The sequence below is a fragment of the Equus przewalskii genome, chromosome 21 (assembly GCF_037783145.1).
Source record: "Equus przewalskii isolate Varuska chromosome 21, EquPr2, whole genome shotgun sequence".
In the NCBI taxonomy this organism is placed as follows: Eukaryota; Metazoa; Chordata; class Mammalia; order Perissodactyla; family Equidae; genus Equus; species Equus przewalskii.
In genome coordinates, this window is record NC_091851.1 from 23211002 (window position 1) to 23236282 (window position 25281).

Below are 25281 nucleotides of genomic sequence, written 5' to 3' on the forward strand. Positions count from 1 at the left end.
GTGTTAACTTGTGTGTCAGTCTGACACGGTGATGAGAAGGATTCTCAGTCTAAGTCTGGGTCTTGCTAGAAAAATAGGAGATGTCTGCCAAGGATGCAGGGGTAGCGAGTGTTGACAGCTGTGCTGCTTGCCTGCCATCTAAGAACTGGATGATGACTCTGAGCCCTTCCAGCTTAAAAGATGCATGATGCTCCCATTTGAATCAGAAAGCAGCTCAAGCAGAAAATATAAGGAGCTCCTGCCCTGTTTACATGTCAGTTCTCAGCCCAGGGAGGTACTTGTCTCAGGTTCTATTACGCAGTCTTCTGAGAGCTGGTTCCACAGGACCGAAAGCCTGGGACTGTGGAACACATTCCAGCCAGGGCTTTAACCGCTGCAGTCCATTTCCAGGAATCAGCAGATGATGAAGCGGCCAGTCTCAGCTGTGGGATATAAGAGACCGTTGAGCCAACACGCAAGAATGTCCATGATGATCCGTCCAGAGGCCCGATATAGGGTGAGAAGATTGTTCTTGCGTTTTTCTCCTTCCTCTTTTAAAGGAGTTTAGACTTAGGTAAACCCTTAGGCACCGTTCTACAAAGTCAGAAGAGTTTGGATCCTGACTCTTTCCTGAGCTACCTGAGGACATTTATAGAATTAGAACAAATAATAAATAAAGTAAAAAGAACAATAACAAATAATAATAAATATAAAGGTAAAATAGAACAAGATTTAGGAAGCAGAATAGAAAAGGAGGCGAGTACAGACATACTGTCCATATGGCCGATAAATGTTAACAGTAAGCTTCAGATGGCTCTGTGGGAGACTGGAAGGATGCAGATGTCTAGTGACAGGAGATGGAGATGTGTTAGAGAACTTACGGTACTTCCGTTTACCATAATGTGGGTCAGTCATATAGTTATTTGAAGTGACGTAATTGAGGACTATTTAATGACCCAAACATATTTTACGATATTAATACCGTTCGAGCTTCTATTTATAAGCACTCGCTGTGTGCCAGGCACTGTGTTCAGCACTTTCTGTAATTGAACCCTCCCACCTACTCTCTGTAATAGGGCCTGTGGCTTCGTAGGTAGCTGGTAAGTAGATGAACCAGGAGACACAATGTATTGTTAAGTTACAAAGCAATTGGTACTGGAAATGTATATATTTATTTAAAAATCTGGTGCAAGATATATCAAAATGTGAACTGGTTATCTCTGGCTAATGCAAGTTCACTCAATTTAAATTTTCTTCTCTGCTTATCTGTATTTTGTAACTGTCAGTGGGGACCCTGTATTATTTTTACAATGAAATATTTTCACTTAAAAAATACGTTTTTGAGTCTCCCTTGGCAGCCAGAGCAAAACAGGTGAGGACTAGTTAGCTCCTCAGGTGCTGGCACTGAGTTATTTAAAGTAAAACAAAAGCAAAAGAGATGTAATAGGTGGGGTTTTATATAGTGGAAGATGAGTGACGTGTCAGAATCCTCAGAAGCATTTTTTTAGCAGTATCATAGAGTGTATATCTTGCCGGTTATTTCATATCTTAAGCCAAAAACATGATTTTAAACCCCGAAAATCAAATATGTGGGTTTCCAGGGGGCTAACATGATCCAAAGCTAGAATTTAAAGCTGTGGCTCTCAGATGTGTTTTGCAATGGACCCACTCCATTAAGGGAAATTTTAAGCAGTATCTGAATATATAAAATTAGTAAAGGGAGCCACTCCCTCTCCCCTGCTTCTGGACCGTGGATCCCCCAATCCCCCTGTCCCCTTCCCCTGTCCCCTCTGGAGCCTGGGACTTGAGCTCCGCTGAGTGGGAGGAGCTAGAGGAAGAAGATGTGTAACCATGGGTGCTCTTCCCTCTACACTCTTATCTCAGCATGTAGGAGCTAGGAAGAGGCCCACCACAGGGTATAATGAAGGAAGCCATCCACAAGGCCAGTTATGAGGTGGGGCCCAGTCTGATTTTTAAAATGTGGTTATGAGTACATACACTGCCACCCCCCACCCCCCCCCCCGACACACACATACCGCCTCCTCTTTCCTCACTTACATACACCATATCTGCCGCCTCCCCTCGGGAACCAAAATGTTCATTGAAGCTGCTAGAGGTGGTGAGATTATTGGTGATTACTATTTTCTTCTTTATGCCTTTTTGTATTTTCAAGTTGTCTGCAATAAATGGGTTTTACTTAATTTATCATTTTTCCCTGATTATTCCCCTTAGGGTATAATACATGTTCATTGTTAAAAAAAAAAATTATTTAAAAAAAAGGAAAATAGAGAAACGCCTGGAGAAGGAAACAAAAATCATTTGTAGTCTCACCAGGAGAAAAGTTATAAAACAACATCACTTCTTCTAGGCAGGCTCTTGACAGGCCCGGAACAGCAAGCGATTTGCAGTTCTGTTCTTGGAGCGGGTCTGGGTTGCTTGTGCTCTCTGTGTCTGGAGGCCAGCCTAGCTGATTGTGGCTGGTGGTTTGCAGGCAGAAAACATCGTGCTGTTAGAGCTGGACATGCCCAGCCGGACCACCAGAGACTACGAGGGCCCTGCCATTGCCCCCAAAGTCCAGGCCGCATTGGATGCGGCTCTACAGGACGAAGATGAGATACAGGTGGACGCGTCATCCTTTGAAAGCACTGCAATTAAGAAATCCAAGGCCAGGTGAGTGGCTTTTGATGACCTGTGTTTGAACAGAGCGTGTTCGAGCAAGGACAAACGAAGGAAGAGGGTGGTAAAGAGTGCTTGTTTACCATGCGGTGCTTTACAGAACACACCAGAAAAGAGGGCCCCATTACTCCTGTGTTTGTTCATTTATGCTACAGATATTTATGGTTTGGGCATTATGCGAGGTATACTGAGTCCTAGAGTGCCTGATGCGCCCGGTTCCCTCTCTCAGGAGTATGCTTCTAGTGAGGTAGAGGACAGTTCTTTGGTCCCCATCGGCTACTCAGCAGTTCTAAGTGCTTTAAGAGAAACTTCTCCTAATCATTTCCTGAAAAAACTTATAAGGTAAATATTATCATCAGTCCATTTTATAGAGGAGAAAACTGAGAGAATTTGAGAAAGTAGCCAAGTTGAAGGAAGTAAGTGGCGGAGCCAGGGTTCAAAGCCAGGTCTATCTCAATCCACAGCCCAGGCTCTGAGCCTCAGTGTTGGATTTACTGCACCCAACTAATTAACCAAGTTCTTTTTTTTTTTGAGGATGATTAGCCCTGAGCTAACATCTGCCAATCCTCCTCTTTTTGCTGAGGAAGACTGGCCATGAGCTAACATCCGTGCCCATCTTCGTCTACTTTATACGTGGGATGCCTGCCACAGCATGGCGTGCCAAGCGGTGCCACATCTGCACCCGGGATCCGAACCGGTGAACCCCGGGCTGCCGAGAAGCGGAACGTGCGAACTTAACCACTGCGCCACTGGGCCGGCCCTAACCTAGTTCTTAATTTGGTGCTAAATTAGAAATTCCGTCTTATTAAATTCTGGATTAGAAGTTTAATGAAAACAACTGGGTGAAAAACCAAAAGTGGAAGAAATTCTACCTGAAGACTTAAAATTTTTTACCAAATGGAGAAGATGGTCCAGATTTGATTTAAGTGGAAGAACTATTGCTGAGAATCAAGAGTTCCTTCCCTGGGGTTCACACTTTGGTTGGCAGGTCGTGTTGGCCTTGCACAGAGGGTCAGGCTGTGCCGGTCTGGTGGTTTTACAGTTGAAAGTGTACTAGCTTTCAGGTCATTGAGGAAAGGCTACCTTGAAATGTTAATGGCACTTGATGGGAAAGGAGTCTGATCTGTGTCAGAGGCAGAGATGGGATGGTAATGTAAACATGTGCTTGACTTTTGCAGACCTAAAAGTGGAAGGAAGTCAGGATCCTCCTCGTCTTCCTCAGGAACTCCTGCATCTCAGCTTTATCCACAGTCTCGGGGGCTGGTTCCAAAGTAAAGCCAGTTCCTCCTCTCCCAGGGTGTAAACAGCATTTGCCTTCTGAGAGAAGAGACGAGCAAACACCTGCAGAGAGGACTCGAGCCCAAACTCAGAACCATTCCCCTGGAGAGAAGCGATGGCCTCTTTGCAGATTAACCAACTTATTCTGGTTGAAACGTGCTGGTCCTAATCTGGCACTCAGCTCATCTGGGAAACGTCCTTTATTAGCATCTCAGAAATGCATGGCTAAGGTAAAGTGCGATAGTTGAAGTGGAAAGCAAGAGAATGACCAGTGACCTTGCTTCCCTTCTCCTTTGCCTTCTTCTCTCCCTTCCCTTGCCCGCCCTTCCTCTCCCCTCTCCTGTTCTAGTCTGTTCTTTACACTGGGCTCCCTCCTTGTTGAACAATAGGGCAGAATCAGCAGTCACCTTAGCAGGACCACGTTTGGGGCCTCAGAAGACAATGATAGTGAGGTTGAAAACGGAAAGCCCTTGAACTTGAATAGGTGCTTGTTCTTGCAGGTGGGAATGAGAGATCTCATTTGGATCCAAGCCCCCGATGGGCACGATCCTTGTACCTCAGTGAGAAGTGGATCCTCATTAGGATCTGCTGAATGAGGAAATGTTTTCCGAGGAGGCTACCAATTTCTGTTCCTGAAGGATTTAATGTCAGAAGCAATAGAAATAACATTCCCTCTGCCTCCTTGGAGATGTTAGGGAACCAGCTTCTTTAAAACCTCAAAACCATGACCATTCTGTCAAAGGTGTAAATCTGTAAGCTGATGCCATGTCCATACACCGTGTCACTTTACTCTTCATTTGTCACCATCTTTTCCCGTGCACACATACTTGAGCGTCCCTGCCTAGGTCCATCTTCCGTCTCCAGAGCATGCTCTGCAGTGGGCCTGTGTTGTGAGAGAAGGGAGGCTGGCTCTGCCTTCTCTGATGGGACTAGAGTTGGGGGAACGAGACATGTAGTGGCACTTTTGAGTTCCCCATTTTGTTCCATGTTTGCGCAGAGAGCATGAGGGTGAGTAGGCAGATGCAGACACAGAGACGTGAGGCTTGGTGCACTGGAGAGGGAAGACAGAAAAGATGGAAGCAAAGGAACCCTGCCTGCCTCCAGCAGAGGACTCACCTACTCCTGGAACTGTGGCTGCCCTCAGGCAGAGCCTAAGGTGGTGGCAGGAGTGGCTGTGCGATGAATAGGCTCAGAGGAGAGAGTTAGGAATTCCCATTTACATATACTAGTTTGGTTTGTAAGTTTTAGTTTTTCGTGTTATTGCAATTCAAAGCTTATTTTGTGTTGGTCATTAGGTGAATGTTACTCATTTTTCTCCCAAGAGAAGCTCATAAGTGTGTGTGGGTGTGCAAGCACAGTGGTGCCTGTGTTCTTTGAGTGTGTCCATGTGTGTTTGTAAGAGAGAGATAGAGACCAAGAACTTGCCCAATTTGAGAAATACACTAATGTGCAGTTGTTGCCTTTGTCTGTATTAAAGGCCCATTGAATGACTAGTCCAGGCTGGAAGCGCTCCCACGTGGGTGTCTGAGTCCACGAGCCAAGCCTGAGGGGACAATATGAGTCCCCAGGTCTGCCACACTGGTGCACCTTGCTGGCATGGTGCCTCAGAAAGGTGGCGACTCAGGTGGGCCTTGAGTTATATTTTAACTCAGCTGCTCAGTTCCCAGGGCACATTTCTGGATCAGAACCCGTGGGAAAGAAGAGGTACCATGTGCAATGTCTTAGCGTTCTACAAATGGAGATCTGTCATCTGGCAGCTTCTCTCCTTTTTAGTTACCATTCTTTCTGAACCCAGGGCCCTTTTCAGCAATTCCTAGAGCATGATGGAGCCTTCCCTCATCTTTCTCGGGATCATACCCTGCTTCTCTCTTATTTACTAAGAATTGACCTGTTTGAAAGGAACCAGATGATGAGGTGGATAGCCTAAGATGGTTATCTGTCAGTTGCACCTCTCTCACACCACATTTCCTCAAAGCTATTCTGAATTCTGTAGGCTGAAAATATTCATGTAGCCAATCCGAGAATTGAACACTGCAGGTAACACTGTCCCTTAATACTGATGTCTCAAGGTGGCTATTCTGACCAAGGGTGGTTGAGTGACCACAGAACTTTTCTAAGAAAGCAAAAGAAGAAAGCCAAGTTGACAAGCAGAGTTATTCAAACCAGATTGCCTCGTGCTCAGCTGTGTTCATCCGGTGGTTTGTGAAGCAGAGGACAAGAACACTTGTGCGGGGTGAAGCTGGCCCTTCCCGAGCAGTCTCCGGTGCTTTTCTTCTCTCAGTGGATCTGATACACGTTTGAACAGCGCAGACGGTAGAATGTCTTACTGCTACCAGGAAGCTGCTGCTTTGGGCTCTGAATTGAGCCAAATGTGTTGAAGACCTACCAAGCCCATTGAGGGACCAGGTTTTCATGTCTGTAGTCATGCTAGAATGTTCCAAGCCATCTGAGGGACTTCCTGCCAGCAGCAGCTAGTGAAGTCTGGAAGCAAGTCTTACAGCATCTAAGAAGATCATCTGGGAGAAGGAGTTTGAGACTGTGTGTGCAACCTTCATCAGGCCCCTTTTTGCTCTGATCAGTAGGAATGTATCTGGCTTCATATTTTAGTCACATATCTCCCAGACCCCTGGATTCAGATCCCAAGGCCACAAATCATAGGCATGAAGCACTTTCTTAAGACTCTGACCTAATGTTGGATTGTTCCCCGTCGACTGCCTGCATGCTGCTTGAATTGCACCACCCGCATCTCCATGACCAAGGGCATCAGAGAGTGCCGCAGCTCAGGCGTGGGCCACTCTCTGCTTTTCCTGTCTGACTCTTGTAAGTCCTCTCTCACTGAATGTAGAATTGTTGCCAAGTTTCTGAGAAGCGTCGATTCCCTGTTACCGTGGGATATCAGTTCTGCCTCACATTTCCCACTTGAGGTTGAGGCTCACTGCAGACAACACCCTGGGCCATCTCAACGCCATCAGTGGACAAAATGGGGCTATTAATACACTCTAAAAGCCATAATCAAAACGCTCAGAGGGAACCGGACAAGAATAGTGGGCCTGGCTATTGTGTGTAGCGCAAGGTTTTGTCTTGTACTGTTCGGAAATCTGCCACCTTTCTCCCTGCCCTTGTTTCTTGAATGAAATGTTTTGAGGCTGTTTATGAAGGAGTGACCCTGGGGCAGGCAGGAGGCAGTGGGCTTTATGGCTCCTTGGAGTTACTATTGATCTTGACCTTCTCTTTGGCTACCTTTAGACAAAGAATATGCCAATACTTGGGGCTCTGAGTTTTACAATTGATATTTATTTGTATCATCTCTTTGTCTAGGAATGTAAAAGTGATTCTAAACTAAGATGTGTAATAAAAATCAATCAGATTTATTGTACCTACAAAAAGGTGTCCTCATAAATGACTAATGCTTTTGACAATGACATGCCCGTGGTGGACACACTGCCACTCTCTTTAAACATTTTAATCTTTCTAGTGAAAGGAGGGTGGGAGTGGAAAGTGAAGACTGAGTTGGAATGCTGGCATTTAAGAAATACAGCAACAATGCAAAGGGATGTAAAATGAAGAAAGGGTGACCAGTAAGTGCTTCCCATGTTTGTCCGTGGAGGTTCCTGAGACAGGCTTGGGCAAGAGGCGTAAAGCTTCTTTTAACTTTTGTGTTTTGTTTTTTAAATTTCTATAAATTTCTTACATATCATACTTTAAAATATATGTCCTTTTTTTAACACAAAAATATTTTATGTTATTTACCATCAGAAAAAAAAAGAAATGACAGAAAAGGGCTGCATGTTGGTCTTCTGATTTCTCATATGCTCAGACCTGCTGGCGTGGACCCCAGGGGGGTTCTGTACCCTGGTCGAAAGGCGGGGACCGAGTAGAAGGAGCACAGACCCTGCACTCTGAGCTGCATTTGAATTCTGGTTGTGCCTTACTAGCTGTGTGGCTATGAGGAATTTAATTTACCTCTCTGAACTTTGGGATCCTTGTTTGTAAAATGGGGTGATAATCCCCACCTTGCAGGGCCATTGTGAGGATTAGCAATGCATTAAAAAGCAACAAGCACCCAAGGATGTGGACTAGAGCAGACATTTAAAACTGTGGTTATTGCTGTGACAGGGCCCTGTGTTCAGGACACACCATGAACAATTTGTTTTCCAGGGAACTGGAAGCTAATACTGGGCATACTGTGTTTAGAAAATCCTAGGTCTCTATAGAAAAGCTGCTAAGTATTTAACAGATAGATGTTGAGTACCTAGTCTGTGTCACGCTGCTCTGCGCACTGGTTATATAGATGTGAGCCACAGTTGTGGGCCCTGCCCGCATGGAGCTTATACTTTAATGGGGAGGGAGGCAGGGGTACGTGTTAACCAAATGTATAATTACAGATTAGTATACGCCATGAAGTGGTATCATAGGATATTATAAGAGAATAATAGGAGCCTAATCTGGATTGGGTGGGTAAATAATGGGAGGGCTTTCTGAAGAAATGGTATTTACAGTGAAATCTAGAGGACAAGGAGTTAGCCCATCAGGAGAGGAGGGAAGGGAATTTGTGAAAGAGGGAACAGCATTTGTGAAGGCCTCGTATAACAGAAGTAGAATTTCACAAGAAGGGATCTGCAGTCCTTTTTTCCCTCGCTAGGGGGAAGCATGGAGAACTATTGTAGAAAAGATTACAGTATAGGACTTTAAAAAATACATCAACAAGAAATGTAAAGAGCACGGAGAAGACAGTGGCCTATGTGATATAGGCAATAATTCTTAATTGTGTTTCTTCATAAGATGCCCTCAAACTATTTGTAATGTTCCTATACCCTGTCCCACTTTATTTCCAAAAGTTAAAAGCCATAGCTTGGCTTAGCTTAAATAATTATCTGTTTAGAATAGTTCAAAATCTATTAGCCAGAATAGCAAGAGTTCAAAGTGCGATCTGAAGAATTATGAGTGTCTTCTTGAAATTGACAGAATTCTAGGTGGGTCAGGGGCGAAATCATGGGTACAGGGCAGGGCAGCCAGGCAAGTTGGAAATTCCTGCTGACTCACCAAGTTGTTTTCTCATCTTTTAGATTTTTTTTTTTTAAAAATCAAGCAACTACTCAAACCTTATGTGATACAGTAAGAGATATATAGTTGGTCTTTGTCCCCGAAGAGCTTCTGCAACTGTTGGAATTTCCTGAGTGATAGGGTGATAAGAGCCTCTTCTGGGATTCCCAACAAGCCCCTTTCAACTCTACCTGAGCTTATGCTGATGGAGTGACTCCAGGTGGGCCCTTCATGGCTGCAGGATGGGAGCTGGTTGCCAGAGGACCCAGTCCTGTGGTTGGAGGGTTGGAGCTTTCAGCCCCACCCCTGACCTCCAGGGAAGGGAGAGGGACTGGAGATGAGTCAGTCACCAATGGCCAATGATTTAATCAATCGTGCCTACCTAAGGGAACCTCAGTAAAAACCGCTAAATGATGGCGGTTCAGAGAGCTTCCAGGTTGGTGAACACATTGAGGTGCTGGGAGGATGGCATGCCTGAAGAGGGCAGGGAGGCTCCGTGCCCCCCCTCCACACCTGGCACTGTGCATTTCTTCCATTTGGCTGTTCCTGAGTTGCATCCTTTATAGTAAACTAATAATAGTCGCTAAAGCTCTTAAAGCACTGTGAGCCATTTGTTCTAGCAATTATCGAACTGAGGAGAGGGTCGTGGGAACCCCCAATTTATAGCCACTTGGTCAGAGGTACAGGTGGCAACCTGGGACAGTGGACTGGCGTCTGAAGTGGGGGCAGTCTGTGGGATTGAGCCCTTAAGCCCGGAATCTGTGCTAACCCCCAGTAGTTAGTATCAGAATTGAGTTGAATTGTGGGACCCCCAGTTGGTGTCTGGGGAATCAGAGAATTAGGTGTTGGGTGGAGGAAAAAGCCCGTACATTTCGATGTCAGAAGTGTTGTGAATAAAAACAGTTGACCTTGGAAACTGTATTTTGAACTTCACACTGATAGTCTGTGTTGGGGTGCGTGATTTTGGCAGGCCCTCTTGTGCTAGAGTTGCCATCTGATTGAAGTTTACCCCAAGAATCTGGTCTCTAGGACCATGCTGTGGTCACATCTGCCAACTGGGTTGTCACTGGCATTTGTAAGGATGTAACTGTAGCTCTTGCAGCTGCTCTCGTTTCATCTTCTGTTTCTTTCACCCATCTTGTGGTTAACCGTCCTGGGTGCTTCAGTTAAGGGAGCCAACTGGGGCCTTGCTTTTGGGGTGGGGGAATGGGCAGACGAGAGGTCACCCCCCCACATCTCCGGGGACAGTGCAGCCCACAGGAACTTGTTGAATGCATGTTGTGTGCCAGGTGTCTTGCTCTGCACTGGAGAAAAAGGGGGTAAAATGGACTCTGGCTCTTCTGAGGAGAGGGGAGACAGAAGCACCCAAGGAGGATAATTCAGAGTGACTAGGACCTAGGAGGCGGCCTGCCTCCTTTCCTCACGCCGCTCTCCCAGCCCTCCGAGGCTGGAGCCACACAGGCCTCCTTTTGGTTCCTGGGTGACGCCAGTGCTTTCATGCCTTGGCACCTTCATATGTGCTGTGCCCTCTTTCTGGAGACTTTTTCCCACTCTGCTTGGCTAACTCCTACTCATCCATCAGGTACTAGTTGAATGTCACCTCTTCCAAGAAGCCTTCCCCAGCCATCCATTCTGTTTTTTTCCCATCTCCACCTGGCTGTATGGTGTCTCTCACCTTTCTCTGTTTCCTTCTAGCCCTCTTCCCAACTTGCGGTTCTGCATTTCTTTGCTTTGGTCTCCCGCACCAGACAGTAAGTTCCCTAAGGGCATGTCCTATTGTCTTCTCCAAGTTTGACCCTTACGCGAGTTGGATGGTTGGATAAGTGCTGACATCTTCAGCTCAGAACAGAGTGTTTTCTGTCAGAGGAACGAGTGATACGCCAGGAGAGGTGGAGAAAGGCTTTGCAAAGAAGGCAGCATTTGACCTGTGCTCTGTTAGAATGGGTAGGGTTTCACCCAGCTGGGAAGGGGGGAAGAGCATGCCAGACAAAGGGAACAACATGAATGAGTGCCTGGGGAGTTCTTGGTGATTGGGGAACTGGAGAGGCCTAGAGTAATGGGAGGGGAGAATGACAACCACGCTGAGAAGGGTCTCGACTCCAAGGCATATCCTGTAGCTAGAGGGAGAGCCCTTGAAGGCTTTGTGTGTGTTTGGGGGGGGGGGAGTGAAGCGCGGCCCCATTGACACTCCAGCGTTTTCTCCTTGCGCCAGCCGCACATGCTGTTACTTCTCTCTGAGATAACAGAAAGCAGTTTTACTCAGTGCTGCTTTAAGTTTTTCTGCTGCTCACCCAGGTTTTCTGGACTCAGCTGGCAAATTCCATTCTGTAAGGAGCTTTCCCTGGCACAGCTCACTACCCAAGAAATTCCAAGGAGCACTTGAACTTGACTTTCAAGGTCTTGGTTCCCTAGGAATGGGGCCAAGGCATTTTTCAGGGCAGTGTGCAGGAAGGTGGTCCCTCTGCTGTGTTTGGGAACAGAGAAATTAAACTTCTCTCATTGGTTTTGGAATTTATATTCCTTGTCAAGTCAACGAGAGATTTACATATGCTGTTCAAGACTCTGTGCCAAGGGTCATGGGCTATAGCTCAGGAGCCTGCACTTACGGAGCTCCCAGTCTGGTCAAGAAGTGCTGCCATTCACAAATAAGTACAATTCAAGGTGATCGGTGGCACACAATTGGCACTGATGGGGTGCAGAGCGGGTTGCAGGATTCTGTAAGGGGCACGTTAAACACAGTGATCAGTCTCTTTCCTCGATTATCCTCGGGGCAGCGAGAGGAGCCAGGCCTTTGGCATCCGATGCATTTACTCATCTTTTTGAATATCTACTACGTTCTGGGCATTGTTGTAGTCCTAGGGATCCAGGATGAAGCTCGTGCCCACAGGGATGTCCCATTCTAGTGGTGGAGACAGATGGTTAACAAAGAAGTACGTGCTGTGGCAGGTGATCAGAAGTGCTCTGAAGGAAAACAAGGCGGGTCAGGGCTCAGAGCGGGGTTAGCTGGGGGACATGGCAGCTGGGTTGGGTTGGGAGGTCAGGGAAGGCTTTGCTGCAGCGAGGACGTGTTGCATTCAAGCGGAGCCCAGGGTGAAATTAGGAAGCAAGTGTGTGTGGAGGAAGAATATTCCAGGGAAAAGGAGCCACAGTGCGGAGGCCTGGAGGTGGGAGTGCGGTGGGGGACAGCAACAAGGCAAGTGTGGCTACTGGGCAGTGAGGTTGCAAGGGTGGCCAGGGGCCACTCTGAATTATAACTGAAGTTCATTTTTAGACCATTGGAGGCTGTTAAGCAAAAGAGAGAATTTTGACAGGAATGCTTTCAGAGGATCCCTCAGGCTGCTCTGTGGAGAACAGAGCGTAGGGAGCAAGGGGGGAGGTGAGGAGCCTGTTTAGGACGGGTCTAGTAGTTGGGGTGAGAAGTGGTGGCTTGGACCAGGTGGTGGGAGAGGAGAGAAGTGGTACCATGCTTTAGGATCTGTGTTGATTGCTAATAATTGGATATGAGAGGTGAGAGAAAATGGTTCCAAGGTTTTTGATCTGAAGCCTATGGAAATTCCATCTCTACCACTTCCTTCTATGTGCCCTCCCCCTTTTAAAATGAAAAGCTTTATTAAGATATAATTCACCTCATACAGTTCACCCATTTAAAGTATATAATTTATTGGTTTTTAGTATATTCACAGAGTTGTGCAACCATCACCACCATCAATGTTAAAACATTTCATCACCCCAGAAAGTGCCCATTAGCAGCCACTCCCCATTTCCTCCCAACGGCACGGCCCTAGGCAACCATTAATCTACTTTCTGTCTCTTCTGTCTATGTCTGGCTCTTGAAGGATATCAGAACCCCAGTTTCCTCATCTGTAACTTTACAAGGTGGTTGTGAGGTTTCAAAGAGAACATGAGGAGAAAACACGAGAGGATGCCTCACCAGCCGAGCGGACTGGCCTTGGCCTTAGCGTGTGCTCTGGAAATGCCAGCCCTCTCCCACTGCTCTGACTCTTCATTTGCCATCTTTTTTTTTTCTTTGCTAAGGAAGATTTGCCCTGAGCTGACATCTGTTGCCAATCTTCCTCTTTTTGCTTCAGGAAGATTTGCCCTGAGCTAACATCTGTGCCAATCTTCCTCTATTTTGTATATGGGATGCCTCCACAGCAGGCCGCTGACAAGTGTATAGGTCCGTACCATACCCAGGAACTGAACCCTGGGCAGCTGAAGCCAGGTGCACCAAACTTAACCACTAGACCATGGGCTGGCCCCTTGGTTCACCATCTTACTGAGGCAGCATGGGCAGTGGTCATGAGCATGGGTGCTGGATCCAGACTGTTGGATGTGAATTCTGAACTCATCATTTACTAGCTTCGTGATTATGGTGAAATTTCTTAACCTCCCTGGGGCCTCAGATTCTTCAGCTGTCAATAAGGGATCACAGCCAGTCCTTCCTAAGTTGCTGAGTCAAATGTGTGAAGCACTGGGAACAGTGCCTGGTATGGAACAAGGGCCCGGTGAATGGTAAATGGTGTGGTGTCGTCATTGTTAATCAATGAAGGAGTTCTGCAGGCAGGTGGTGGCCCCCAGCTTCTAGGCCAGGAATGGATACTTCTGGGCGGTTGCAGAGGTAATGGAGAGAAAGAGACCACGGATCTATTTTCAGTCTTGTCCTCTTGTTGCATCTGTACTTTTTGGAAAAGTCACTTGTCCCCTCGAAGCCTCGAGTTGCTCCTCTGTAAAGTGGGGGTAAAAATCAGTGTGGTGCTCTGTTGGGGTGACCTATTCAGTACCTATTTGCCAGGCACTGCTTTGAACACAACAGGAAAAAACCTTGCCCTCCTAGAGCTTGTGTGGAGCTAGTGGAGAGAGACAGACCGTAAATAAAAATCATAAGGATAATAATAATTGTAATAAAAAACACATAAGTAAGAAAGCATGTATGTGCAGCACCAGTGCCTGGCATGTGGTGAGCCCTCCATAAATGGTAGCTGTTCTGATTATTATATGAAAGCGCTTTGTAAAGCTGGACAACACAGCATGGAGGCAGGTCTCTGGGTGGCTGCGAGCATGCTGCCTTCATTTAAGCCTGACCTCATCTCTGCTCAATTAAATTTCACACAGCCTCCAAGGCCCCTTTCACACTGCCTGGCTGAAATCTTTGTCTCTCGTGGTGGAGAGCTTTCTTTCCTCTCTTCATCCGGCATTTACTGAACACCACTTTGCGCCGGGCGTCCTGCTGGATGCTGGGGCTATTAAGCCGAAAAACCCAGGAGGGGTGTGGTCATGAAAGAAGGGAGCCCAGGGCCTTCTGGGAAGCTGAGGCCAGGCTGATGAGAGCCAGACTGCGAAGGAGCCTGGCTGTCTTGGTTTTATTCTGCACGGGGAGACCCTGGAGGCTTCTGAGCTGAGTGATAAAGTTAGCAGATAAACTAAGACTTCACAACATTCTTGTTTAAATCCTACATGGCAAAAGTAAACATTTGCTTGATGGCCAAATGCATAACCTCTATTTGAGCACTACAATCAAACCAAAGACTACAAGATAGAGATATGAGGAGAGTAGAGGAGCAGAGACCTCAGGGCAGATAATCTCCAGGTGAAGACAGTCGGCTACTAGAGCAGAGGAAATGGGGCAAAATGGAGCAGGGAGGCTGTGGAGCTGGAGAAACCCGGGGCAGCGCTTACTGCCTGCAGCAAGCTCCTACACCTCGGCCAGAGGGTTAATACCGGCCCTGCTGCTTTCAGAGTTGCTGAAAGGAGTAAAGAAAACATCTGTCAAATGCCTGGCACCTAATAGGCACACGATAAGAGGCATATGTTATTAAATACTAATAGCAATATTAATTATTAGTAACAGTGCAGCATTATGGAAAAAGCTCTTGTGTCAGCCAGACCTGTGTTCCAGTCTTGATACGTCCAGTGCAAGCTGCTTAAATTGTCTCCTGTAAAATGAATGAATAATACCTTCCTTGTAGGGTTGCAGTAGGGAAAAATGTGATAATATAAAGTTTCTATGCTGGAGAATAAGTGTTCAGTTAAGTGCTATTTTTAAGTCAAAAAACAGTGAGCTTTATTGAATATTCTGATTATAGAAATTGTATATTCTGATGGAAAAACATTCAAGCAATACAGAAACTTTTAAAGAAGTAATTACAAATCACTGGAAATTCCATTACCTGTGGCTGCTGACCAGTCTTTTAGATGTCTCTGATGCACACTCTTTTAATTGACCTGCATCATATTCTTGGGTTCATAGTCACACCTGTCTTATTTTCACTCAATTAACATGTTGTGGACATATGTCCAGTTATATAAATATAGATTTATATTATTATTTTTAATGGCTTCCTAGTAATCCATTGTATGGAATACCAGAATTTATTTAACACTGTTGATACTCACTGAAGTCATTTGCAGATTTTTACTATTTTATACTATACTATATTAAGCAACCTTGTACATAGATCATTGTACTTGTACATAGATTCACTTGCTTAATTTCCTCCCTGGGATCAATCTCTGTAAATGAATTATGAGATCAAAGGGCTTTCCCGTTATAAATTTGTTACGTATTGGTAAACTGCCTCCCAAAATGACTGTATGAATTTGTGCTCCCTCCAATGGTGCATAAGTTGTCCCTATTTTCCTATATCCTTGCTAACACTGGGTTCTGCCAATCTTTTTGACTTTAGCGGGCTGATCTATTGAAAAATGATATCTCAATTTTGCTTTTATCTGTAGTTCCAGGATTAGTAATGAGGTTGAAAATCGTTTCTAGTATTTATTTCCACTTGTGTTTCTTCTTTTGTTAATTGCCTATTTAGGCCATTGTTATTTGACCCATTTTCCTATTGAGGTGTTTCCTGTTGACCTTTTTTTTTTTTTTCTGAGGAAGATTAGCCCTGAGTTTATATCTGTGCAAATCTTCCTCCACTTTATATGTGGGTCGCTGCCACAGCGTGGCTGAAGAATGGTGTAGCTCAGTGCCTGGGATCTGAATCCACAAACCCAGCTGCCAAAGCGGAGTACACCAAACTTAACCACTATACCATGGGGCCGGCCACTCCTACTGACTTTTAAGAACTCTGTTTATTAGGAATCTTAAATCTTTGTCATGTATGTGACAAATATTTCCTCTCCACTTCACTGGTGTCTTTAACCTCGTGTATGGTATTTTGTTGCCACATATGAATCTTTAATTTTCCGTAGTCAGATCTATTGATTTTACTTGGTGAATTTTTTTTAACTTTTATAATATGCTTAGAGAGACTTCTAGTTCCAGGATTATAAAAATATTCACTAATTTTTTTCTTCCAATACTTTTATTGTTTCTTTTATCAGATATAAATCTTTGATCTAGGCAGACTTTAGATTTAAGGAGGGAGGTGGAGTCTCCAAATGGCTACCTGGTGGTCCCATTCTGTTTGTTGACTTCCCTCTTTTCTCTACCAATTTGAAATGTTACCTTTGTCGTGCACTATGATTCCTCATACGCTTGGCTCTATTTCTGTTTGATTTAGTAGGTCTCTCTGTTCCTTTGTCAAAATTTCACTGTTTTAGTTGGTGTAGCTACCTAATGCATTTTCATATCTGGTAGAACAAGTCCCAATTCATTAATCTTCTTCAAACTTTTCTCGGCAGCAGGGCGGAGTGGGTTCCTTCAGCCAGCCTGAGCTTTAATTCCAGGTCAGCCACTCGCTAGCTGTGTCATCTTGGGCAAGTTATTTTTTTCTCTCTGAACCTCTGCTTCCTCATCAGTATCATGTTAATCGTAATGGTATCTACCTTATGGTGTTCTGAAGATGAGATGAAATGATGCTTAGCAAGTCCTTGGGACAGGATCTGGCACATGTTAAGTCTTAATAAATGTTAGATCTTTTTGTTATGAAAACAATGCATCTATTTTTTTCCAATTGAATTTTAGGATCACTTTGACAATAAAATCTCACTGGGATCCTGATTGGGATGACATTTACTTGATAGGCTAATTCAGGACAGTTAATGTGCACATGTTAGAGCCTTCCAGTCTAAGGCAAGCTGTGATCTTCATTGGTCCAAGACTTTATGCTCCTTGGCAGAGTTTATAGTTTCCTTAATGTAAGAAGTGCACATTTTATATTAATTTTATTTCCAGATGGTGTCATTTGTTTTTGGTTACTATTGTTGTGAATGGGATCATTTATCCCCCATTATTTTCAAGTGGAATTATTAGTACATAAGAAAGTTATTCATTTTAAAAAATTGAGATGTAATTGATAGAACATTATATTAGTTTCACCTGTACAACAGTGATTCGGTATTTGTGTATATTTTGATATGACCGTCTTGTGATGAGGACTTTTAAGATCTACTACTGTTTTAGCAACGTTCAAACATATACTACAGTATTACTAACTGTAGTCACCATGCTGTATGTTACATCTCCAGGATTATTTTATAACTGGAAGTTTGTACCTTTTGACCACCTTTACTGATTTTGCCTACCCCCCCACCCCTCACTTCTGGCAACCACCGATCTATTCTCTGTATCTACTTATTCCTTTTTTTTTGGTGAGGAAGATTGTCCCTGAGCTAACATCTGTTGCCAATCTTCCCTTTTTACTTGAGGAAGATTGTCCCTGAGCTAACATCTGTGCCAATCTTCCTCTGTTTTGTATGTGGGACACCACCACAGCATGGCTGACGAGTGGTGTGTAGGTCCGTGCCTGGGATCCAAATCCACAAACCCTGGGCCACTGAAGTGGAGCGTGTGAATTTAACCACTATGCCACTGGACCAGCCCCTAGTTATTAATTTTTTAATATTTATTTTACACCCAGAGTAGCTATAATTTTTGAGTTGGGAAGTAATTTCTCCCCTACTTAGTGTCAGCTTTGAGATGTTCCTTTCTCTAAGCTCCAGGAGGACCCCAGGCTTCTACTGCTGGGGCACCTACTGCATTGGCTTCCCATCACTTGAAATCCATCTCTATCATCCAGGAAGTGTGTCTAATTGGGCTGTTAGTCCCCAGGGCTCAGCGCAGGGCTTGCATCCCAGTAGGAGTTTATCAATGCCAGTGAAAGAAGGTGCCCGATGCTGTATTTTACTGTTCTCTGGGATAGAGGAGCCTCTCTTCCAGGACAGAGGGAAGCGCAATAAAATAGGCCTGCAGTCCCGGCCTCATATGGCTGACAGTCTAATTTGGGAGCAGACATTGAAGAAGTCATCGTCAATGTCGAGAGTTAATTATATTTTTCCTCATTACATTTTGAAGGAAGCATTGAGTGCTATGGCAGTGTAAAGGACTTAATGAGTACAGGGCAGCAGGGAAAGCCTTGCTGAGGAAATATTCAGGGAGGCGTCCAGATTGACTCTGCATCCCCGTCTTGCTCCCGCTCCACTGTAAGACCAGCGTTAGCACCCAATCCTGCTTTAATGAATTCATTCAGCAAATGAAGAGTGCCTGCTCTGTGTCATGCCCTGTGTTGTTGGATCTGGGGCCACAGGGTTGGGTAAGAGCTGGTATCTGAGCTCTGTCCATTCCTGGTTGTTACAGGAGGCAATCAAAACTCCTTAGTGTGGGACCTCCCTCCTGTTCCTCCCACTAGGCCCCAGCCCACCTTCTGACCTTGTCTCCTGCTCCTACCCCACTGGACTGCTGGCCCCTCCCCAACTAAACACACTTGCACATTCACACACACACACATACAACACACACACACAGGCTGCTACTCTCCTCCCCATCATACTCACTGTTGCTTCTACTCAGAATTCCCCTGAGCCACTCCTCTTCCCCTGGGCCTTCAAGAACCAGCTAAAATATCGCCCTCTGTGAAGTCTGCCCTCCCAGAGTTTGTTACTGCTTTCCTGTCCAAAACTGATGATAGGTCTTAAAAAGGTGTACAGTTATTTGTGTCCATGTCTATGATCCCATTAGACCAGGAGGCGCTCAGAGTCAGTGACCTTGACTTTGTCTCTTTGGTGGAAACTAACACACAATGGGTCACTTAGAAATCACAAATAAAATGGGGCCAGAGAGTGGGGCCAGCCTGGTGGCATAGTGGTTAAATTCGTGCACTCTGCTTTGGTGGCTCGGGGTTCACAAGTTCAGATCCTGGGTGCAGACCTATGCACTGCTGATCAAGCCATGCTGTGGTGGCATCCCACGTACAAAAAATAGAGGAAGATGGGCACAGATGTTAGCTCAGGGCTAATCTTCCTCAGCAAAAAAAAGAAAAATCAAATTGGGGCCAGAGAAATGCAACTTATATAATTAAAGGGGTAGGGTGCAGAGGGAAGATGAAAGGGTAAGGATTACTTAGAGCAGTGGTTCTGAACTTAGAACTCCAGAGGCAAAAGAGCAAGGTGGCAAAGAGTGTGAGCTGTGTGCAAAGCTGGGTTACTTGAGTTTGAATCCTGGCTCTGGCATATGTTAGCTCCACAAGTGGGACAAGTGGTTTTACTTCTCTGAGCCGTAGAGGAAAAGGGGAGTACTACTGTTACTACACTTACTGTATATTGGCTTCAGTGGGGCTGCGTACACCCTGAATGTTAGAAAGAATTTTGTATAAACAAGTATAAGTATAAAGTTTTTCTGGGAAGAGCGTCCCTTGCTTTTTAGCAGGTGTCACAAAACGTAAGAACCACCCAGAAGGGAGGCACTTTGTCTTTATTAGTTATCTATTGCTCTGTAATAAATGACCTCAAACTTAGTGACTTAAAACAATAAACATTTATTATCTCATGCAGTTCCTGTGGTTCAGGAATCCAGGAGCAGCGTATTCGGATGATTCTGGCTCTGGATCTTTCATGAGGTTGCAGTCAAGGTATTGGCCAGGGCTCAAGTCATTTGAAAGCTTGTTTGGGGCTACTACCATGCAGACCTCTCCAGAGGGCTGCATGAGTGTCCTCATGACATGGCGGCTGGCTTCTCCCAGAGGGTGTGATCCAAAGAAAGAGGGCAGAAACTGCAATCTCTTTTATGACCTAGCCCCAGAAGCCATATACAGGGCCACTTCTAAAATATCCTATCCGTTCCACAGTTCAGCCTATTCAAAGTGGGAGGGGACTAAAAAGGCTGTGACTGTCAGAGCTGGGAATCACTGGGGGCGGTTTGGGAGGCTGGCTACCACAGTGCCTTGGAAGGAATTTGGAATGAGGAGTTTGGGGTTTAAATCTTGAATCCAGCAACAACTAACTGTGATCTTGGGAAAGTCCCTTCACTTTACTGGCCCTGCCGGTTTTCTCAGTCACCTCACATGGTGGTTGTGATGTTCAAGAGTTAAGGCCTGTGAAGCCATTTATCTAAGTCTTCAACGTCACATTCAGATATTAGCAATCATTAAAGAAGAGGAAGACGAAAAGCCATTTGGGGCTGGGAGTAGATGTTTTCCTTATAAAACATTGAAAATGAAGAAATAACCCATGTATCAATCTCATCACATTAGCACCACCACTCTTAGAATTTGGTGTTAAAATGCACTTTAAAGTTTCTTTTCCTTCTTTACACAGAAAGAATAGAAGAAATGGCTTAAAATGAGACCAGAAAGGTTTATGGTACAAATGAGTACATGTCTCTGGCATTGAGAGATTAAATTTGAGATGGGCTCTTTAGTGAGCTCCTGAAATCTCCACCTGAAAACCTTAAAGAATCAGGCACGGGGCTGTTATTTTCCACAATTTTGGTAAAAACTAGCTCAGGTCATCTTTTGAGGCCATTTTAGTGGGGGTGTCCCACAAATCTTTTTTTTTTTTTAAAGATTGGCCCTGAGCTAACATCTGTTGCCAATCTTTTCTTCTCCTCCTCCCCAAAGCCCCCAGTAGATAGTTGTATATTCTAGTTGTGGGTCCTTCTGGTTATGCTATGTGGGACACTGCCTCAACATGGCTTGATGAGCGGTGCCATGTCCACACCATGGATCTGAACCAGTGAAACCCTGGGCCGCCGAAGCAGAGTGAGTGAACTTAACCACTCAGCCACAGGGCCGGCCCCCCACAAATCTTTTTAAGTAAAATGAAAAGAATTATTATTACTAATTATTTATAATAATAATTATTAAAGATGTTCTCACACTGTTGAGAATTAAAAATTTTTTTCATCATACTCATGTGAGTATGAGCAGCATGCACACATTCTAGAAGATTTGGAAAATACAGACGTGTAAAGAAGCTGAAAACATTACATCTGCCACCTTAATCTAAATGGTCTGCTTTGTGGTTGAAATACAAAAGATTTTTTTTATTAAAAAAAGTAATATTTGGTAAAAAAAAAAAAAGAAAAAGAAAACCAAAAATCTACCATAGTCTTACAACCCTGAAGTAACCATTAACTACATTTTGGTGGAGTAAAATGGAATTTAAATACCTCTTTCAGCCTCATGGGAGACTGAAAAACAGGAGTGGATTTAAATGATGGCGGGGGCGGGGGGCAGCCCTGTGGCCTAGTGGTTAAGTTCAGTGTGCTCTGCTTTGGTGGCTTGGGTTTGGTTCCTAGGCGCAGACCTATACCACTTGTTAGAGGCCATGCTGTGGCAGTGACCCACATACAAAATAGAAGAAGATTGGCACAGATATTAGCTCAGGGCGAATCTTCCTCAAGCAAAAAGAGGAAGATTGGCAACTGATGTTAGCACAGGGTGAATCTTCCTCAGCAATGAATGAATGAATGAATGAATGATGGTGAATGGCAGGTAAGCAGTTAGTGCTGCCCATCAAGTGGGCAGATTCTGTGCCTAACAAAAGCAGTGAGGTCATGAAGTCTCTCTCCCTGAGCATCTTTATAACGGGCATAGATATGTTGGGGTGAAATCCTGCCTCAATATTTCCCAGGTCTGCCTGGGCAGTTCCAAATACTGTTTAGGGCTCATTCAAAATAAGTCCTAAAGGACTTTGTCCAATAAAGTAATTGAATAAGGTCATTCATCCAACAGATTGAGTGCCTACCATGTGCCAAGACTGTGCCAGATGTTGGGGGTGTGATGATGAATCCAAGAAGATGCTAGCAAGAGCATGGACACTAAACTGACAATCATACAAAGAAATGGAAGGTAGGAGGGACCAGGAGAGGTACAGATGATTTGTTGATCATCTGCTATGCTGGAAGTTTAGCAAATGTGATCTCACTTGATCATCTGGGATCTAGGGGAGGTAATTTGACCTCTGTGGACCTCAACTTCATTTGAAAATGTAGACAGTTATTGGGAGAGAACAGTCGTTAGAGTAGCAAACTGTTCCAGGGCTTGGTTCACTGAAGTCTAAAAATGAGGCACTTCTTACACTTTAGACTGTAAACTTTCTTGGAGGCAAAGAGAGCTGGCATTTAGTGAGTCTGCTGTGTGCAAGGTGCTTTACAAAGATGCCATTTAATCCTAATCCCACCCTTTTGAGTTTATATACTTGGTTGTCCAAATGATGGCCTTGAGTCAATGAGAGGTTTCATAACTTGACCAAGACCACACAGCTGGAGAAGGACTGCAAGAAGATGCAAACCTAGGTCTGCCCAAGTCCAAAGCCAGTGGCAAATACACTATCTCATAGTGAGCTTCTGGGGGTGTTTATGTCCTTTTGGGAATTCCTCGGTCTGCTAATAGTGTGTGTGTTATTCAGATTCCTGGTGTGTTATGTACTTTGCTCATAACTGTGCAGTTTGAAAACAGTGACTCATCCCCAAACAGGGCAGGGTTGAATATCAGTCCTGTTTATCTTACACTGCCCTGTGGCACCTGCGTTGACTTCAAAGATACTTTGTAATAAAAGCACTGTGATAAAAACAGAAAAACACACACCAAAAAAATGTGTAAGTTTGTTTTTTGGTGCTTCTGAGAAGAGAATAAACTCATGAGTCTCATTAACTTAAAAAAAAAAATGCCATCTTCTTAAGGTTTAATGACTAAAGCCAATTTTCCAACATGTATCTTGTACAGTACTCAACATACTCTTTTCACACTTAACTATGATATTGTCATTAGTTTCTCTTTGATTCTGCAAGGGCAGAGACCATGAAATATTCACATGTGGATTCCCCCATGACCCAGCTGTGAGAGTCAGGCACTGTTGGCTGGAGAATTAAATAAAGGTGTTTCCGCAGTGCTTGTGTTAGCTTTCTTTTGCTACTGTAAGAAGTTACCACAGATTTAGTGGTTTAAAACAACCTCCGTTTATACCACATACTTTCTGTGGGCTGGAAGTCTGGACACAGTGTGGCTCAGCTGGTTGTCCGATAAGGCTAAAATCAAGGTGTTGGCAGGACTGCATTCCTTTCTGCAGACTGGTTCAGGGGGTAGAGAACCTATGTCCAAACTCATTCACGTTATGAGAATTCAGTTCTGTAGGGTTGTAGGACTGAGCTTCTGCCTACTTGCTGGCAGGGCTCGTTCTCAGCTTCTAGAGGCTGCCTACATTCCCTGGCTCATGGCCCCTTTCAAAGCCAGCAACAGTGGGTTGAGTTCCTCTCAAGCTTCAAATCTGATTCTTCTGCCTCATCTCTCCAAAGTATCTCTTAGGCTTTCCTCTTCTACTTTTAAAGGTCTGTGTGATTAGAGTCACATGCCATTTAACGACGGGGACACATTCTGAGAGAGACGTTGTCAGGCAATTTCGTCATTGTGTGAACATCATAGAGTGTACTTACAAAACCTAGATAGTATAACCTACTACATACACCACAGCTATATGGTACTAATCTTATGGGACCACTGTCATCTATGTGGTCTGTCATTATGTGGTGCATGACTTTACACTGGGCCCACCCAGATAATCCAAGATAATCTCTCTATTTTATGGTCCTTAATTCCATGGAATGTAACATATTCACAGCTTCCAGGGACTAGAGCATAGATAGGTTTTTTTGGAGTGAGGAGGAAACGACATTATTCTTCCTATCACAGTGCCTCTATGAAACATGTAAACTTTAGAGTGAATCTTCTCTAGTTACTCTTTGGAGGTTAGAGGAGGGTGAAACTGCTCAAGAAGAAAACATTTGAAACAAGCCAAATGACTTGTCAAAGGTTACTGTGTCAGCTGTAGATTAAAGAAAAAGAAAAACTCTTTGTAAAAAATCAGGTCAACTTTTCCGTGGTGGAGGGGGAGCTGTTCTTTATTCCCCCCTCTTGCAGTGCAGTCAGAAGGGGAAAGATTTAAAAACATGCCTTGCTTCACCTTCTACATTCTATTCACCTCGCAGGATTTTGTTTACTGGACGTGAAAGTCTTTTGTGTGACGAGCATTAGAAGCAGGAGCAGCGAACTCCACTGTGTTAGGGTTGGCCAGCATACTAAATCTCCTCTAAGTCCTGGCTCTCCCATGTGCTAACACCAGGGAGTGGAGGGGGTGTTTCCTCAGGGAAACCTTTCAAACGTGGCCATTGACCCTCCCTCCCTAATGTTTAAGAGCTGGCTATTAATCCAGTTTAGGACTGATTCTGGAAATGTTTCTGGACATTGATTCAACAAATAGACACAGAAAACCTATGTGTTGGGTACTCTGAACCTCATTTCATTTCATGCTCTACAACTAATGCTCAGAGAGGCTAAATTTGCCCATTGTCTCTCAGCTGGTACCAATTAAACACTTGCTCTATGCCAGAAGCCGAATTGTGTGCACCTAATGTCAAGGTCCCCTTCACAGCCTCTTCCATTCTGCCAGGTGTTTTATGTTAATTTTAATCCTGATAATGCTGTTAGGTATTAGACTAATGTAGATTAGAAAAGTGAGGGCTCAGAGAGTTTCAGCCCCTAGTTTTAGGCTGATAGCCAGGGAGTGGCTTCGCCAGGAGTCCAGTCTAGGTCCTTTTGGCTCCAGGGCCTGTGTTCTCTCCAGCGTACCGCCTCTAAAAAGGACTCAGGTGCATTCTGGTTAGTATGGCCCCAAAGTCCACGTTCTTTACACCACCGTCATCACATCACCAAGTTCACCAAGTGGTAAGAATGCTCTAGGCTGCGGGTGCAATCTTCGGCAAACATATAGCGGCATAAAAGCACAGGGGAAAATGGGGACTGTCTAGGTCCATCAATCGCGGAATAACCGTTTTACTGGTATGAGTGTCTTTTTGTCTCATTATTATGCGGCAGTGAGTCACTTAGGGGAGGACCAAAAGGGAAAGTCCTGTCTCTTGTCACCTACGAGAAATGTCGGTCAGAAGAACCGCTTAGGCGAGGCGAGGTACACAGTGGGCGCTGAGAGCCGAGCTACCGATTCTCGATCCCCACCCTTACCCGCCCGGCGGCCCCGAGGCGAGGAGCGGCGAAGGGGTTAACCGTGGTCGGGGGAGCCCAGCCACCGCCCCTTCCCAGCATCGCCTCCCAGAATGCCTCAGGCCCCCAGGCAGTTCCCGCACCT

The 25281-nt window shown here is 44.9% G+C and overlaps 2 protein-coding genes across 8 annotated transcripts in view; both read left to right on the forward strand.

The window, feature by feature from the left end:
- The window catches only part of KIF3B (kinesin family member 3B), a 36165-nt gene extending 28846 nt beyond the window's left edge, over window positions 1–7319 (forward strand). For 6 of the 7 annotated variants that reach the window (XM_008525262.2, XM_070589109.1, XM_070589111.1 and 3 more), the window contains 3 exons: window positions 391–496; window positions 2471–2649; window positions 3834–7319. In XM_008525262.2, the coding sequence (XP_008523484.1) occupies window positions 391–496; window positions 2471–2649; window positions 3834–3930 (382 nt within the window). In that variant the 3' untranslated portion in view covers window positions 3931–7319. The remainder of the gene's footprint in view (window positions 1–390; window positions 497–2470; window positions 2650–3833) is intronic. The other variant, XR_545663.2, reaches the window with a different exon arrangement.
- ASXL1 (ASXL transcriptional regulator 1) overlaps window positions 4038–25281 on the forward strand; it is an 85247-nt gene continuing 64003 nt past the window's right edge. Inside the window, exon 1 of the mRNA XM_070589105.1 lies at window positions 4038–4163. Within this exon, the coding sequence (XP_070445206.1) occupies window positions 4155–4163 (9 nt within the window). The 5' untranslated portion in view covers window positions 4038–4154. The remainder of the gene's footprint in view (window positions 4164–25281) is intronic.